Genomic DNA, 18,758 nt, shown 5'->3' with positions numbered 1-18,758 from the left:
GTGACCCCGGCGGTACGCGTACCATCTGGGAAACCATCGCTTGTACCGTCGCACAGGCCGTGCGTTGATTGCTAGGGGAGGACAAAAACGCTATGCGGCGGCCCGAGGGGAGCTCTATGCAACCCTGATGAATGAGGATCTTGATCGGCATTTTAGCTAGAATATCCGTTCCCAACAAACATAGGACTGCAAGAGATGATGAGACCGAGACTGGTCCTGACAACTTAATATCCCCAATGCAAATACCCACCCGGATTTGAATCACAATACCCAAAGATCCTCCGTTTGCCGCGTAACATGGAACGTCTACTGGGAGTAAGGGTCAACATTGAACGGGAAGTATATTGTAAATAAGGTCGGAAATTATCATTGCCGACGCCCCCGTGTCGACCAAAACCCGAACCTCGACACCCTAGATCGATCCTGTAACCACGGACGAGCCGGCCGAAACAGCCACCACCCTATGGGCCAGCTCGGACCATTCGCCTGGTCAGAGCACCCGTACAAACTCCCCTCCCCTCACTGAACCGGTACCCAAATCCCGTGGACCGTCAGGCGGGGGGCGGTGACTCGTGTGCAATGTGTGAGTGGGCCGAGCATGTGTGGTGCAGCAACTTGCCAAGGACTTTTGGGATGACTTGGGACCTTGGGCGTCGTCCGGCCGAGGTCCTTTCGGTGTGCTGACGCGGAGCCCGGCACCCAGAAGCAACATGGCCCCGGAGTCCGCAGTTGTAACATGTGATGAGGGCCGTCGCTGGTTTCAGTTGCTTGCGTGCCATGCGCTGGGGCGACCGACCTCCCGACCTCCAGTCCCCCGAACGTGCCGTGGCGAAGACCTCCTCTTGCGGTAGAGCACCTTGTGGTTCGCTGGGCGCTGAGGCTGAAGCTGAGGCGCAGGCAGCGATGGGCCGTTTCCGTTTAAGGACTTCTTGCGCATGAATGCGCGTAGCGACTCGCAAGGAGAATATATCAACCTCATCTGCCGCGTTGATGGGAACACCCAACTCTTGTGCCAGCACCAAAAGCTGCTCTGTGACGATTGCGTCTATGCCTTCTTCATCCATATGAGGAAAAGTGGTGTCAGCGAGAGCCAGAAGTGCATTGCGATAGGCGAGAGGAGTTTCCATCTCCCCCTTACGGCGACCGTAAAAGTGCTGTCGACTGGCAGACGGTGGTCCGTAGAACCTGGCCATCAGCTGAAGTGCTGCTTGCAGTGTAAAGCGGTCAGACCTTGGAGTCGCCATGAGGGTGGCCAGAGCGTCATCGTTCAGAGTCGCTGGGAGCACGCGCAGTGCCTCGGCGTCGGTCCATCCCGACATCTCCTGGTGAGCGAGGAACCGCCGTTGAAAAGCTCCCCAGTTGCCTCCTTCTGCTTGAAAGGCCATCAACACGGGCAGTCGCTGCTGGAACGTCTGCTCTGCTCCCGGCTCCTGATTTTCCTGCGCAGCGCCGCCGTACAGTGAAATGGCGACTTCTCCCGCAGAGGCCACAGGTTGGTCACGGCGACGTCTGTCACATAGAGATGACGTGGCAGGCGGTGATTGGAGACCCTCTCCCACGTGGTGCTCCTGGCCTCCACCACTCGGGGCACTGGTTGGTAAAATGGCGCCAAATTCAACCTGCATTGCGGTGCCCGTGGCGGGAGCCTGTGTTTGGCGCCAATTTCCAAGTCGCGATGCAGTGCTGGCGGGAGCCGCCGTTTGGCGCCAAATTTTTCCGCGTTCATCAGCTACCCCTCCTCCGGACTGGGTAATCTCCGCCAGTATGGAGGCAGCGGCGAACAGCAATTTAGCAAGTCGGGAGTGAGCGTCCTGGAGCCCACCCCCCAACTTCAGCTGTATGTCAGGCGGCCGCGATGGTTGTTGTAGCATCTGCATCACCTCAGATTCCCCGTCCGAGGCCTGCTGACTCGTCTCCTCATGGTCGTCACTTTGGCCCGGGTCGTGGGCACGAACTGTCTTCCTCATATCCATCTCGTGCAGACAGGACCACTTCTGACTCCAGTTGTAACGGGCGTATGTGACGCAGGAGAAGTTGATGGAGGCAACACTATTTATTACAATTTGATTCAATACAGTAGAGTTATGACTCTAACACTCAAAGAGGTATCGGCCTCTTCACCCGGTCTATTAGAGGAAGTGTTCCCCAGCTAACGCTCCCCGTTAACTCCTTACTTCCCTATATCCCAGACCTTCCCCAAATGTAGGCTAATTAACCTGGCCCAGCTTTGGCACAGGTTCCGACTCTCAACCACACAAGTCTGGCCCTTACAAGGACATCAGACCTCACTGCTTTGAGGTCGCCACTGGCTTGCCCTGCTCGGCTTTTACAAGAACAGCGAGCCAGGGTAGTTCCAGGTCTAGCTAGCTGGCTTTCAGTCTTCACTGGCTCTTCATCTTGATCTGTACCCAACGACTGCCTCGAGCTCTCTCGCTCTCCATCTTATATACCAACATGCCCTCGAGGGGTGGGGCTGTGTGGGATCCCAGCCTCACCCCCACACAGCCCCCCAGGTTGGAAACTGTTTGCGGACGTGGATGTAGACACCCCAGTGTAACTGCCCGTTTCTCCCCGTTACGTAACACCTCTACACATAACTTACCTCCGTCTCCGAGTGCGTCCGTGGGAGCTTTTCTACACATTGTTGAATGCCACCAGACAATAAGTCTAAGTTCCATTAACTTAATTAATCCTGACTAAACTAAATCTGACTCTGCTGATGAGACACTGGATGTCACTTGATGGAAAATATATAGGAAGGCCACTTCGTTACTTTTCATTTTATAGTTTGTGTTTAGGGGAATGGTTTAGTGTTTATTTAGAGCCAGGGGTTATACTTTCTTGGTTTGGCATTACGTTTCGGGGCGTGGTCATGTTGCCTAGCCGTGGAATATTCACAGCTTGTTTGCAGAGGTCTATGACTCCATTCCAGTGGCCACCCTGGCTATTAGTACAAATGCGGGCCTCTTAAACATAACAATACTACATTCCCTCTACGTCAGGGTGGATATGAATGATACTGTGGCGTAATTCGCAAGCGTAGCTCGTTTTTTGATGGCGTCATTGTCCGAATTAGATAAATTAAACTGAATTGGTAATCATGGCCCCTGTGACCAAATTAGAATTATCTTAATTTACACTGTGCATATTGGAGAGGTTGTGTATGAAACGGAGGAATGCAATTCGAGGGAATATATTTGAAACCTCCCTGTGAACATCCTGGAATTGGTATGATCTGTATTGAGAAATATCCTCGGTTAAAAGTGTAGGGGACTGTAAGGAGAAAGTGTTAGAGGGTACAAGTTGAAATAATTGAGAACAGGTGGCCAGAAGGTACTGTATAGATTATTCAATAAATAATAGACGTTGAGATGATTGGGCACAGGTGGCTGAGGGGCGCCATAAAGGGGACAGCGAAATGTACACGTTGAGATAATTGAAGACACGTGTCATAGGGGGGTGGAGGGCACTTTCCGATCGGGGCGGGTATTAAAGGGGAGCAATGCCCGTAGTCTGGGCGCTTGCCCAGAGATCAATAAGGTGGACGACATCGGGGCTCACTGGTTGCGAAACGACAATAGTGGAAATGATCTGGGCTGACTGATCGCGAGGTTGTAAATACGATATTATCTAGAAATAAAGACTTCACCTTTTTAAGAATGGACTTCTCCAAGGAGCTTCACAAAAGTGTAGAGGTGTTACGTACCGGGGTGTACACCACGGTCCGTGCGTGGGGTGTCTACATCAACGTCCGCATACAGCCCCGCCCCTCGGGGGGCAGTTGGGTATATAAAGCGGTGCGCGAGAGAGCTCGAGGCCGTCGTTGGAGCAGAAGAGCCAGTGAAGACTGAAGACCAGCTAGCTAGCCCTGGGACTACCCTGACTCGCTACTCTTATAACAGCCGAGCAGGGCAAGCCAGGGGCGACCTCAGAGCAGTGAGGTCTGTGTCCTTGTGAGGGCCAGGCTCATGTGGCTGAGGGTCGGACCTGAGCCGAAGCTGGGCCAGGTGAGTTAGCCTCTATAGGATGGTCTGGGTTAGAGAAGTGTAGGAGCTAACGGGGAAACGTTAGCCGAGGGACACTGCCTCGGATAGACCGGGTGAAGGGGCCGTTACCCCTTCCAGTGTTAGGGTGCGCTACGTACTGTATAGTACCCATTTGTTAATAAATACGTGTTGCCTCCATCAAACGTCTCCTGCGCTACTTATGCCGTTACAAAAGTATGAAAATGATTTGAGCTGGATTTCTTAAGTCACATGGAGAGGAAGGAGGAAGGGTGAATCTGGATCAAATTGGTTTGAGTTGGATCAACTACATGGTCAGAGATGCACATCGTCTAGGAAAAATATGATATAAATTTTAACCAGTGTTGTAAAAGTGTTTGTTACAGGATTTCTAATGTGACAGAGGTGTGTTTATTGTCAAAAAAGACTGACGTGCCGCTGAAATCAGTGAAGGGCTGAGGATCAGTTGGAAGCGTGTACAGCTCTGTTGAGAGGGTATTCAGGTGTACATCAGGTCATGCGATAGGACTCCAAGGCACCCCCTATACATAAAAAGGCCACAAGGACTCCAGCTTTACTTCGGGATGTATATAAACACATCTCTATCCAGCAAACACGTGCTCGGTAGCACCTGCGTCTCACCAACAGACAGGACTTTGGACCAACAAATAACTTCAAGTTTCTGAAGAGCTATTGTGTTTATACTTTGCGGTGTGGAGATGCTGGAAAATAGGGTTGTTTATAAGCTGAATTATTGCTCTTGTTTGGCATAAACTAAGTTGTGTTAATTGCTGTGTCACTGTGCTCCTGTTTGGGTGTGAATTATCTCATGGTATGCATATATATATGGAAGTGACTCCTGTTCAAATCTGACACATGCATCTCACCCATCGCGTGCTATTTCTCATGCCACTGCGAGACAGATCCCTCCTTAAAAAGAGTTGTGATAGTCGGTGAGGCTTTCTGTCTAATCAAGCAAAAAACAATAGCAATTACAGTTGAGACTAGGTTAGTGTTAGGGACAGGAGTGCTTCAACCAGTTTCACCACTCCTTTTCAGTAGGGATAGTCGTCTCTGCCCAGTCAAGCAGGCTAAGCATATATGGATGAATGGGTATTTAATGGAGTCTTTACCTTAAAATAGTGGCACATTATGTCGCGCTCCTTGTTGAATGACTTGTTTTCGTCTTCTCTACCACGTTGGTTCTCTGGCTTGCGTATTTTAAAGCAATGCTCCATGTAGTCGTCGGCAGTGCAAGGCGATCCATTCAACTTCAACGTCAGGGTGAAGTCGCGTACGCAGATGATGAGGGATGGGAAGTACTTGTCCAGATTCTTTGGGTTGTCTTTACGAGATCCTACCCTTGCTTGGACGTACTGCGCCATATCCTTTACATACCTGGATTGGAGTCGGAGTCAAGGACATTTACTGCATCAGTGTTTCGAACCTTTTACAGAAAAGGAGTCATTTGAGATCAAGAGAAAATTTATAAAAATACAAGACTTATGAAAAACGCAAAGTAAAACTTCTCAAAGCTGGACTAAATAGTGAACGATTCTTTCCATATATGGGGGGTGTGGCATACTTTCAATAATTTTATCATTTTCAATAAAAAGGTAAAGGTGCAGCCCTGAAATTCCTTTCTCATACAACTGTTGTGGAAGGTCCTTCACTGGAGATAGCTCTGGAGGATTTTTGCTGTATTTTTCCAGGTTTTAGGAAGAGGTGGGACCACCCACAGTTAACTCACTGCACGCGACCTGCCGATCGACTATGTGGAGTGTTAACCATTCATACTGCGGGGTGTACAGAGACAGTGGAGCTGATTATCGACAACACCCAGCTACCTGGAAAGTTAAAGGCCTGGTGTCTGCAGTTTGGTCTCCTACCCCGGGTGTTGTGGCCCCTAGCAGTGTATGAGGTTCCAATCTCAACAGTGGAGAAGATGGAAAGAGGAGTCACGAGCTACTTAAAGAAGTGGCTCGGAGTTCCACGATGCCTTACCACCATAGGCCTGTATGGAGATGGTGTCTTCAAGCTGCCCCTCACCAGTCTAACCGAGGAATTCAAGTGTGCAAAAACCAGGCTCCAGATGACACTGAATGAATCTCGAGACCCAGTGGTGAGCAACAACGCGCCGACCTTGGCAACTGGGCGCAAATGGAGGCCAGGAAAAGCAGTCCAGGAGGCAACAGCAGCCCTCAGACATGCTGACATTGTGGGTCATGTTCAGCAAGGGAGAGGAGGCCTTGGGCTAACTACCCGTGCTGCTTGGAGTAAGGCCACTGCACCAGAGCAGCGGAAGATGGTAGTGCAGGAAGTACGCCATCAGAAGGAGGCTGCAAGGTGGGCCAAGGCAGTCTCTCTTGCCAAACAGGGAAAGTGGACTCGATGGGACAGTGTGGAGAAGAGGAAGATCAGCTGGAAGGATCTGTGGGTCATGGAAGCGAGGCGGTTGAGCTTTTCCATCAGAGCAACATATGACGTCCTTCCAACACCAGTTAATCTTCACCAATGGTATGGTGAAGATCCGGACTGTGCCCTCTGTTCCATGCCAGCCAACCTCAGGCACATTCTCACAAGGTGTAAAACAAGCCTCACCCAAGGACGCTACACTTGGCGTCACAACCAAGTCCTTAAAAACCTTGCGTCCGCCCTGGAGGACAAGCAAGCTGCCACCAACTCCCTACCACCCCCAGCAGCATCACACCCCTTACGGACGACCTTTGTCCGCGAAGGGGCTAAACCACCGAAGAGCGGCTCTACACCATTAGAGCGAGACCAGCTGCGCTTGGCCCGCGACTGGAAAATGCTAGCTGACATTGGCCGGCAACTTGTGTTTCCTCCGAAGATCGCAACCACCACCCTAAGACCTGACATGGTGCTCTGGTCCCGTTCGCTCAAGAAGGTCTTCATCATTGAGCTCACAGTACCCTGGGAGGACTCAGTAGATGAGGCTTATGAGCGAAAACATCTGCGCTATGCCGATCTAGCTGCCAAAGCACGGCATCATGGCTGGAACACAGGAGTCCGACCAGTGGAGGTGGGCTGCAGAGGTTTTGTGGCAACATCTACAACCAGACTGCTTAGAGACCTGGGAATTAAGGGCCAGAGCCAGCGTTCGGCAATCAGAGCTGTATCGGAGGCGGCAGAAGGCAGCAGTCAGTGGCTCTGGATGAAGAGGAAAGACCCCAGCTGGGCCCCAAAGTGAGAGGGCCAGGAGGTATGCAGTCAACAATGCTTGACTCAGGGAGGAGGACACCCCTGTCATGCATAGTCCCATGGGATGTTGGCTATCAACAACAAGGCAACTCCTATGACTAATTGGGAATGGGACGCAAGCGTAGGATTGATCACCCTGTCGCTGGCCGCCTTTGGCGAGGGTGTATAGTATGAAAGGCCGAAACACCAGAGGAACCAAAGGTTCACTACTGACGATGCGCTCCCCAAATTTCACCAGGCTCACTGTTCATGAACTCTTGGAAGTGCTTGCACAAAGGATAGTAACATCTCATCCTGTGTTCTTTGGAATCCCCCATTGTTTCAACTGCCACAAGCGAGATCAAATCAAAACAACAACTTCTATTGCAAATCCAGTGTGCTAACGATTACATGAAGGCAGCTGTATAGTTGTTAAATACCTACATTTAAGTTATATGTATAAATCAATAACATCTAAAACAATGTTTAACAATAAACTAAATATTTACAACTTTATTATACTTTCAAATATCGCTATTGTACAATTTAATCCGAGTAACTCACTGTGCAGCAAATGAGTTTTTGCGGAATACAGAAGAGATTGAATGACGAGCTTGAAAAATGTGTTTTGTTCATTTGCCAAATAAATACTCTTTGGTTATTTCGGTAAAGTCACGTAGGCATAAATAAATAATATATCACAACGTTTCGATCGCAACACAAGCGATCGTCATCAGGCAAAACAGAACCTAGCAGTAGAGCTGCTGAAGAACACATCGAGAGGGCTGCTACAACAAGGGGTTATATATGTTTGAAGGGGGTGTAGCCCAAGGGTAAGCAAGCGGGGTCCGAGCTGGAATGGAGTCTCTTCCCCACACGCAAGCACATCAGTTGTGTTAATGGGGGAGATTAGAGAGAGATTAGTATGTCAAAGTACATGAGCTTACATTGCCGCATGAGAGCACTGTCGCTGCACATGCGCACAGCAGTAGTTTTAATGGAAGATTAGCACTATGATAATGGGGGAGATTAGGAAGAGATTGGGGAGATTAGCAAGTTAATGTCAAGTCTATGTGTAGCACAAGCTGTGGCCAGGCCTGTGCTGTGAGAGGAAAGCGCGTCAACGCAAGTGAACCACCGAAACAGTGGCCATGTTAGTGAGACCCTAGCCCGTTAATGAAAAGGCATCCCACAGGGCAATGCAACTCAGAGTCGGAGATAACATCCAAACGGTAAGAAGGATGGAAGCATCACAGCGAGTTATGACTTTACCAGGTTAATAACGTCCTACTAATGATTGCTCAAATTATACCCATCTTCTCGGTTGAAATTGTTTCTGTGTTTATATATTCGAATGGCTTCATGGACAAATCTTTGATGGTAGCCCGAAGGTTTGCAGAGTACTTTGGTGTCGGACAAAAAAATATCATGCGAGCCCACTGCATTATAACAATGACCAGCCACGGCAGAGGTATTGGTTCTGCTGTGTTTAAAATCTGCCTTGTGTTGGCAAACACGGTCCGAGACATATCGTTTCGTTTCCCCAATGTAACTGCTGCCGCAACCACAACTTAGTTTGTAGACACCAGGGTATTACATTAGTAACATCAGCAGGGACGAGTGCTCTGAACTCGCTCAAATGAAAAAGAGAATTGACATTGCCATCCTCTCAGCCGACAAGGGCAATGCCACTGTCATCATGGATAAAACCACATACAACAACTAAATCCAGGACCTTCTTAATGATGGCAGTTATACCAAAATCAACAAAGATCCTACCAATCGCCTGGCCACAAACAACAACAATATCATCACTAATTCAACTTCTCTAATCGAACCGACCAACAGCTCTCCCTAAAACCTACGGCTGCTAGACCACATAGATTTTATGGCCGTCCAAAAATCCATAAAGAAGGAAATACACTCCGTCCTATCGCTTACCACCATCAACTCGCCTACCTACAAACTGGCCCGATTTCTGTCTGAGACCCTGCTTCCATTCACGGGCCACCTCAGCAGTACTTAACTCAGCTCACTTGGTTTCTCTAATCAAGGACATTTGACTGTCCTCAAATGATTTGCTTGTCAGTTTCGATGCAGGTATATGTACCTGACATCATAGCAATCATTGAAGACTTGATCCAACATGGACTGAATCCTGATGTACCAACTTTGGTGAGGCACTGCCTTACCAACACCTACTTCACCTGGAATGGTACATTCTACTAACAAAATGAGGGTACCCCAATGGGTTCTCCCTTATCACTAGTGGTGGCGAATGTTTTTATGGAGAAATTTGAAACAGATGCCATCCTGACATCCACCTTCCGTCCTTCCCTGTGGAAGAGATACATAGATGACACTTTCGTCATCTGGCCACATGGCCAGCCAGCACTGAACCAATTTTTCAACCACATAAATTGCATACACCCTTCCATCAAATTCACCATGGAAGTGGAAAATGATGGCAAGCTACCATTCCTGGATGTTTTGATCGAGAAGAGGTCTGATGGCTCGTTGGGAACTTCTGTCTACAGGAAAGCCACCCACACGGATTACTATCTAAAGCCTGATTCCCACCACCATCCGGCCTAGAATAATTGCCTCATCAAAACAATACACCACAGGGCCCGCTGCATCTCCGACCACCGCCACCTAGCGAGTAAACTGGAGCACGTACACCAAGCCCTCAAGATGAATGGATATACGCAGACTGTACAATTCGCAAAGCTGTATCACCAACCATCTGAGGACCCAATCAAAACCATCACCTTGCCATACATAGCAGATGCTACCAAAAATATTTCCACAAATTTCAAACAAACACAAGATCAAGGTCTGATTCAGTACAGTACATAAAATCCGTGATTTAATTCCATCTGTGAAGGATGTCATTCCTGACTTGCAGTACCCTGGAGTCTATAAACTGTTGCAGCTGTGGTGATTGTTACATTGGGGAAACGAAACGTCATGTCTCTGATCATGTCCACGAGTACAAGTCAGATCTGAAACATGGCAAAATTGAGTCTTCCGACGTTGCCGATCATTGCTACAACTCTATGGGTTCCCATGAGATTGCCTTTTCCGAGACCAAGATGCTCTGCAAACCTTCTGGCTACCATCAAAGGTTTGTACACGAAGCCATCCAGATATACAAACACAGACATAACTTCAACCGTGATGATGGGTACAAACTGAGTAATCATTGTAAAGATGTTATTAACCACGCAAAAAATATTTAACTGCACATATTTGAACCATCTTATTTGACAGGTACTATTCTACTTTACCGAGTGTTGACATCCCCAGCGTTTAACAGTACTCTCGTCTCCTTTGTTGTATTTGGATTGCCAACCAACAACTCTCCTCTCCTTTTTTGGATTTGGATTGTCAACAAACATCGGGTAAAACATCAACAAGATGCACCAACTGTTCTCTTTTAGCCCCGCCCCCCCCTAACACGTTCCACTCATTGGCTTCCACATTCAGATAACCCCCTCCCCCTTCCCTCCCCCCTTAAACTTGTATTTAAGAGCTTGACTCTTGGAATTTTGCCTCACTTGAGACAGTAAATCTAGCTGTGACGGTCCCACCTGATGACGGAGACTTGTGTTGCCTCCGAAACGTCGTGATTTTATATTTTATTTCTATTATTATTTCAATTATATCTTTATTATTTATTTTTTACCTACGTGACTTTACCGAAAAACCTGAGAGTATGAATCCTTGCAGTCACGAAAGCTTCAAATCTAGAACCACGCAAGTATCTCGCCTCTCTCTGCTTAATGTGCTGCCGTGTGAGTAACTGATCGCTCTGTGAAGGATACAGTAGCTGCTCCAGGCCGGAGTGGTCCAAAGTCCCCACAGTGTTGTAGACCAGGATGTTGGAGAGCAGCACGGCCATGACGAACAACCAGATGTCATGCTCCTCATTGGCCTGTGGGACAACGGGTTTCTTTTAAATTATACACCAATATGTCTTACCCCTGCACTTATTCTCCAATGCCTTGGTGTTTGTGCTTTTGTTATTGCTGATTTAGTGCATACTGTAATTGTTGCCTCCAAGTTATGGTCAGTGCTGTTTTTATTCTTCTCTCATCTCTTGTACTCCTTTCTTTATCTATTATTTATGACGAGCTGATGCAATGGTTCTACCCCGTCCTCTTGGGTCTTCTACACATCTTTTCAGCTCTATATGCATCATTATATGAAACGTGGTATTTGAATAATATCCTTATGGTTATGTTGGCTACTGTACAAAGACCACGCTGTATGTAATTTAACACTTGTGTAGCGACATCGTGGATGTCACTGGGTAATGCCAGCTCTAGTGAAGCACGTCGTGCGATGTATTGCCATCACGGACACGCCGTATGTATGGGTGTAGTACCAGCCCTAGAGGAGGCTCGGTGAGCGCTGATTGACAGCGGTGTGTGGCACCACGCTCTTCGTGTAGTGCTGACCCCTATAGGGGTAGGTTGTGAGATTGCGGGACAGAGGAACAAGGTTACAATGGGCCATGGCACTATGGTTATCCCGAAGGACACGTCTCCAGTAAAGTCTACACAGGGCCCCAGGTGGGGGCTAGGAGGTGGTCACGTGTCGGGGCAAGATCCTACGGGAAAGGTCGAGAAACGACAAGAGGGTTCTCGAAGGTGGCCGTGGCTAAGGGCGGGGCCAGCCACGACCCGGGAGCATATAAACCGAGTCCCCACAGGGACTGGAGTCCAGCGTTCCTGTCGTCATCTGAATATCTACGTTATACGTCCGGGAAGATTCACCAACACGTGGACCTGGACCCAGGCTGGGGTCCGGTCCGTTGTAGCTACTCCCAGTGTGGTTAATGTACAGGGTGTTTAAAATGCATAGACCCGATTTAAAATCGCTATATCTCTGCAACCATGAACCACTCATGAATGAAACTCTTACCACTCTGAAAGGGCGGGGCATAGAGTTTAAAATGATTATTGCTAGGTGCCTCTCCTAGCGCACAAACAGCCCCTGGCCTCAGTCATTCGCAAGATGGTGACCCTGCAAGACAATGCGTTTTGCGCTCTGCAGTTCAGCAAGACTGAATCCGTAATTGCGGTGCAGTGTGCGTTTCAATGGCGTTTTGGCATTGATCCACCAATCTCAAAGAGCATTCGTCGTTGGTACCGACAATTTGAGGAAACAGGCTGTTTATGTAAGGGGAAGAGCACAGGGCGACCACGCACCTCAGAGGTAAACGTGAGAAGAGAGGCGTTTGGAACGAATTCAACTATCATCTCGATGTTGTCCATACAGCAGGTGGAGGGCATTTAGAGCATTTATAAAATGGTTAGTTAAACTTTATAACTCTTTAAACCGTTTGTAACTTTTCGTGTAATTGTAACATGTCATCGTGAAATATACAGCTTTGAAATTGGGTCTATCTTTTTCAAACACCCTGTAGTTTAGCCTGGTGGTCCACCACCATAGGCAGTTATATGGTAAAGGAGCAGTTACCCCTTTGTGTTAATGTGTTGGTATAAATAAATGTGTTGCCTCCTAGAAGTACGTCTGCGACTCAGTTTTAATCCACTATACTTGCACCGGTTTTGTATTTTCATTGCTAATGTTACAATTCAGTTTTCTGGGCTTTTGGCCTAAATGTTTTAGGAAGTTTTAAGCAAAATGTCATTCTCATTGCAAAATGTGGTTTTGAGAATTGTTCTTCAAATTACCGGTGTGCTAATATAATATTTTGTGCTTTAAACACTTGCTGACATGTTTGACTGTATCGGATATTTGAGGGATACACAACAACAATTTGTCCAGATAATTAGGTGGCCTCGCCAAAAGTACATTTTGACTTATGTCTTTGCTCATTCCCAAGCTAGAATACTCAGCCAGCACGGCTCCAATACATTTGGTTTGAATCCTGAGTCCCTGTCAGAAAATCACCATCATCCCACTCGTAATTATATGAAGCAAATCTGGTCATTTCCTGACTGGTAAATATGTAAACAAATGAGAAAGTAACTGGTGAAAAGATAAGATTATTACGAATGAATATGGAATCAACATACACATCCATTATTCACCAATAAACTGAGGTGATATCACCATGGCATTTTTCTCGAATAGGTGCAGTTTGAGGCCACACGAAGTGTTTAAGTTCACAAGCACGCAGTGACTGAGATGACTCGCAGATGCACCACCTGTGCTCCCCACTGTCACCATGTGTTTAGCCACCCATCGTGATGCTCATTGTTGTGAATATGCCTCCGCCCTCCGTGGTTGCTGGAGGGCCAACTTCCTCCAACTGCCTGGCATAGTCCTTCACGAGTCCCCTCTGCAGGGGCCAATGTTTACACCACTGGTACTTTTCGTGGCAAGTTTAATCAGCTCAAAATCGTCGCATAATACAACACCCCATCTTTTAAGTAATCTGCGCCATGCTCATTTAACCCCCTCTATCCAGCCACACAGAAGCTTTCTGGTTATGCAGTTGCTGCCCATGAGGGCTACATGGCCCTACCAATGCAACCTTCCATACCAAATGGGCTCACGAATGGGAATGCCCAGACCGTTCAATTACATTCAGCTCCAAATCCTTCCCACAATCACCAGTCAATTCAGCTCCAGATCCTCGTGTAACTCTGAACCCATCAGCTCACGTCTTCTTTTGTGCATGTTATGACTGATTCGTGTCCTCTAGCCAGATAAACAAGAGCAAGCTGGGAATGTATTGGTTAGGTACATAGGCTGCATGACACGACCAAGCATAGTTATTAGTTGTTGCACCTCTGATGGATGATGTAGGCCTCATGTCATGCACTGAATTGGTCTGGCCTGAGGAACAATGAACGGTCTAAACTGTATTTGGTCCCAAAGTCGGGGCACCAAATGGAGATTCTATCACTACTGTGTTTCATTTTTTTTGTTGTTGGACATTTCTCCAAGCTGATTTGGGTCAGCTGCAGTCCTTCCACAGGCGATACTAAAGACGCCTTTTTGGCGTCAGATGGTAACATTTTGTAATAAATGTCACGATTACATCTATGACTGACCAGTCTTCTATAGATTGAGAGCTTACTTCAAAGGAAACAGCTATTACTCTGTGGATGCATTGCCCAACTTGATGCACAAACTCCAGCAAATTGCTTACTTCAATTGGCGGTCGACGTTTGAAGCAGAGTGACCTGCAATAGAATGGCACTGTCCCCATATTCACTTCCTTGACACATGTGTAGGGGTGTTAGATAGAGAGCCGTTATGCATGGCAGCTTATGGGAAACAAACACAGTGGGCGGGGCTACGTGAGTGCACGGAGGGGTGCTCTCAACGACGTCCGCACCGGGCAGCCCGGGGCCCCACCCCTCAGCGGGGGTTGAGTATAAAAGGGGATGTGTCAGAGGGCTCGGGGGGAATGTTAAGCTAACGAGAAGACTGAAGACATCTTAGCTAGAGCCCTGGACTCCCCTAGTTCGACGTCCTTATCAGGGCCGAACAGGATCGAGCCAGCGGCGTGGTTCCGAGAGCCAGAGCCGGTGCTCTTGTCAGAGCAGGTCTGGGACTCCGGGTACCGGGCCCGACTTACCAGTGTCGGGCCAGATAGCCTCCCCTAGCCCGTTAGTGGAGGACTAAGAGGCAGGCTAGGGTAGCTAGCGTGTGTATTCCCAGCTAGCCGGGTGAGGGGGCCGATACCCCCTCGAGTGTTATATGCCCACTGTTGTGCTGTGAAATAAACCCATGTGCCTCCAACTCCGGCGTCAAGAGTCGTCAACGGTATTACATATGGTGTCAGAAGTAAAAATCTACGAACATGGACACGCGCCGGACAGCTCGAGTCAGGATACCGGGGGCGGAGGACACCGCTGCAGTCGGAGAGCCCGGGATGGGTGAAGAGAGCACGGAGCAGTCGGGGCCAGATACGGCTACGCCGCAGCAACAGGAGGGTGGGGAGGTGTCGGCAGAGGGGCTGAGGCAGGCGCACGCCAAGCTGATGGAGCTGCTGCACGCCGCTGCCAGCATGCTGGACCAGATCACTCAGCTGGGGGCTGCTGGACCGCCACGGGGCGACGAAAGCCGACGACCACAGCGCCTTCCCGCCATTTCGGCGGAACACCAATTTGAAAATCCCGCCATCACCGCAGCTGCAGTTGAGGGCGTGGCCGGCCTGAGCATCGCGTCCAACAGCGGGCATATAGTACCTGCCGCGTCATCGCCAACGGACGGGACGTCACCACGGGTGCGACCGGCGATGCCATCGGTCGTGCGCGCCGAAGCAGAGCCGGGTGAGGGGAACGAGGAAGGGCGACCTTCTGCGGCAGCCGCTGCGCTACATCAGCGACTGCCTCCACTCAAAGAATTTGTGGGCGAGGAAGGCGACTGGGGCGGCTTCCAGCGGCGCTTCCTCGCTCACCAGGAGATGGCGAAGTGGACGGACGCCGAGGCTCTCCGCGCGCTGCCAGCACTCCTCGACAGCGACGCCCTCGCCACTTTAACATCGGCACCGAAGGAGAGGCGCTCTACGCTGCAGACGGCGATGCAGGTGCTGGCTGCAGTTTACGGTCCGCCGTCAGACTGTCGCCAACTCTTCTACGATCGCCAGCGGGGGGCAAAGGAGTCGCCTCTGGCGTACCGCACAAGCCTCCTGGCACTGGCAAAGGCGGCCTTTCCACGGATGGACAACGAAGGTGTCGACGCCATGGTTACGGAGAAGATACTCCTGCTGGCGGACGACTTGGAGATCGTCATCGTCGCACAGGACGACGCGGAGATGTGCTCCCTCCAAGCAGCACGACTCCTCCACGCAAACCTGCTCGCGCAATGACGCAAGGCCAGCAAGGCGGCGAGCGGGCGTACCGTGGCCGCAGCCACCCTCCCGGCGGAGGAGATCTGCGCCATCGACCATCAAGGGCAGCAGGGAGCGGGAGTACGGGCGGACCGGGGCGGCTCGAGCCATCCCGATCGTCCGTCGTCATCACCAGCGCTCCCGCGCTGCTACAACTGCGGCATCCGGGGCCATGTCGCCTCGGGGTGCCGCTCTCCTCGGCAGCGCGGGACGACACCTCGACGGGACGCCGGCCCTCTTCCCAAGCTCCATCATCATAACCCGGCGAGTCGCGGCACCTCACATGTTTGGCCCACGCACACACCCGCCACACACTCATACACCGCACCGATTGGGGGGCCAATATCGCGCACCATCGCACCAACACGCACCACTCTGGGTACTCAGATTGAACCCAGCCAGTGGTCCGTGTTGGCCCATCGTGTTGTAGCCGCGTCGTCGGGGTCGTCAGCCGTTGTGGGGCACATCAACGGGGAAGAGGTGCGCATCCTGGTCGATACGGGAGCATCGGCGACCATTATTTCGCAGTTAATTTACAATATTCTCCCTGCCCAGAGCCGTCCTTTGATGCCTGTTAACGTGCCATTCTTTGCTGCTAACGAGGGCTCACTTGGCATCATCGGACAGATTCGAGCCCAAATTTGTATCGGGGATATTAAATTGTCTGGGCCGATTTTTGTTTCCTCCTCACTGGCAGTTCCGTGCCTGCTGGGGACGGACTTCCTGGCCAAAATGCCGATTAGGATATTAATCGACCAGGGATGCAATGAGCTCCCGTCGGGCCGACGCATGGCGTTTCTGCCATCCCCCGGTACGAGTAGGACGGCGTTCGCAACGGTGCCGGCGTTTGTAGATAGAACGGTGCAGGTTCCTCCGGGGGCACAAATGTTGGTTCCTTTGAAACTTCGGCGGCCCTTCGCTAAGGGCATTGGGGCCCAAGGGGTTCTGCTGGGGCCGTCTAGGGCCGGGGTTAGTGGACCTCATTTACTTCCGGCCCAGACCATAGTAAGAGGGGACGGAGACCCCTTCATCGCGGTCCTCAATGTGGGCTCGCAGACGGTGGTGGTCCCGCAGGGGACCGTGCTTGCTCACGCGACGCCGGTGCCCTGTGAGGAACCCGTCGCGAATCACGTGAGTGCTGTCCCTGCGCCGCGACCACATTCGGACAGCGATGAAGGGTGGCTCGAGGTGCTTTGTGCGGGATAGACGGACCTGTCAAATTCAGAGCGTCAACAGCTTAAAACGCTACTGCGGGAATTTTCCGACGTTTTCAGTCGGGACAAAAACGATTTGGGTTGCACTCATCTGCTGCGTCACCATATTGATACGGGTGACAGCGCGCCAATACGCCAGAATCCGTTTCGGTTAAGTCCCGCCGAAAAGGACCATGTCAAATCGGCTATTGATGACATGTTAGACGCCGACATCATTTCTCCTTCCACCAGCCCTTGGGGAGCGCCGATCATCCTGGTTAAAAAGCAGGACGGCTCGTTGCGGTTTTGCGTTGATTTTCAGCGCCTTAACAAAATTTTGGTTGCCGACGCATACCCGCTCCCACGGATGGACGAATCTCTGGACGCCTTGGCGGGAGCGCGATTCTTCTCCACATTGGATTTACTTTTGGGATTCTGGCAGCTTCTTCTGGACGATGATTCAAAGCCTAAAACTGCTTTCCGTACACCGCACGGCCTGTTCCAATTCAACCGGTTGCCGATGGGACTCCACTAAGCGCCGGAAACTTTCCAGCGTTTGATGGAATTGGTTTTGGCTGGATTGCAATGGGATTCGTGCCTGATTTATTTGGATGACGTTATCGTCTTTAGTAAAACTTTTGACGAACATCTCCAGAGGTTGCGGGCGGTTTTCCTAAAGATGCGGGCTGCTAATTTGAAATTCAAACCCCAAAAATGTCATCTGTTACGCGATTCGGTGCGTTATTTGGGACACATCGTGGGGCGCTCAGGTATTGCTACCGATCCCGCCAAAACGCAGTGCGTCAGCTCCTGGCCGACTCCCACCTCGGTGGGAGAGGTCAGGAGTTTCATTGGCTTCGCGTCGTATTACCGACGGTTCGTCGCAGATTTTGTGACGATTGCGAAACCCCTACACGCTTTAACATCAAAAGGGGTTCGGTTCCACTGGGGTCAGGAGGAGGAGGCTGCTTTCTGCTCCCTTCAGGACGCCCTGGTAAAAGCTCCTCCCTTGATTTACCCCGATTTTTCTAAGCCTTTTTTGCTCGACACCGATGCGAGCAACACGGGTATTGGGGGCGTGCTTTCCCAGGTGGTTGGCGGCGTGGAACGGGTGGTTGCGTACGGCAGTCGGGTGTTGTCTCAGGCGGAGCAAAGATATTGTGTCACCCGTCGGGAACTGTTGGCAATTGTCTATTTTATCCAACAGTATCGCCCATATCTGTACGGTCGGCATTTCACCGTCTGCACAGATCATGCGGCACTGCAGTACGCCCTGCGAGTTCAACAGCCATCGGGAAAATTGTCCCGATGGTTGGAGATCCTCCAGGATTTTGATTTTGAAATCACTTACCGTAAGGGCGTTCGCCACACCAATGCGGACGCTCTGTTGCGCATGCCAACCACCTCCGAATGTGTATGCCTCCTGGGGTCGGGACGTTGCAGGCCAGCAGGGGACATACCGGTTCCGGTCCTGGCGGCCGCCGGTGACGACGAAACATTGGTTCCTAATTCAATCGCACAACAGGGAAAAGATTCCCT

General features: G+C 50.3%; 1 protein-coding gene across 13 annotated transcripts in view; it reads right to left on the bottom strand.

Moving 5' to 3' along the window:
• LOC133361693 (guanylate-binding protein 1-like) overlaps window positions 1-18,758 on the bottom strand; it is a 123,927-nt gene that overhangs the window by 56,898 nt on the left and 48,271 nt on the right. For 11 of the 13 annotated variants that reach the window (XM_061580684.1, XM_061580696.1, XM_061580683.1 and 8 more), the window contains 2 exons: window positions 11,033-11,142; window positions 5,138-5,402 (listed from right to left, as the gene is read on the bottom strand). In XM_061580684.1, coding sequence (XP_061436668.1) covers window positions 5,138-5,402; window positions 11,033-11,142 — 375 coding nt within the window. The remainder of the gene's footprint in view (window positions 1-5,137; window positions 5,403-11,032; window positions 11,143-18,758) is intronic. The other 2 variants (XM_061580694.1, XM_061580695.1) reach the window with 1 other exon arrangement.

Source organism: Lethenteron reissneri, unplaced genomic scaffold (genome assembly GCF_015708825.2).
Source record: "Lethenteron reissneri isolate LAM-NWPU_2019-01 unplaced genomic scaffold, ASM1570882v1 scaffold_120, whole genome shotgun sequence".
Taxonomy (NCBI): domain Eukaryota; kingdom Metazoa; phylum Chordata; class Hyperoartia; order Petromyzontiformes; family Petromyzontidae; genus Lethenteron; species Lethenteron reissneri.
The sequence above is the reverse complement of the archived record's forward strand: the minus strand, read 5'-3'. Positions and strand labels throughout refer to the sequence as shown.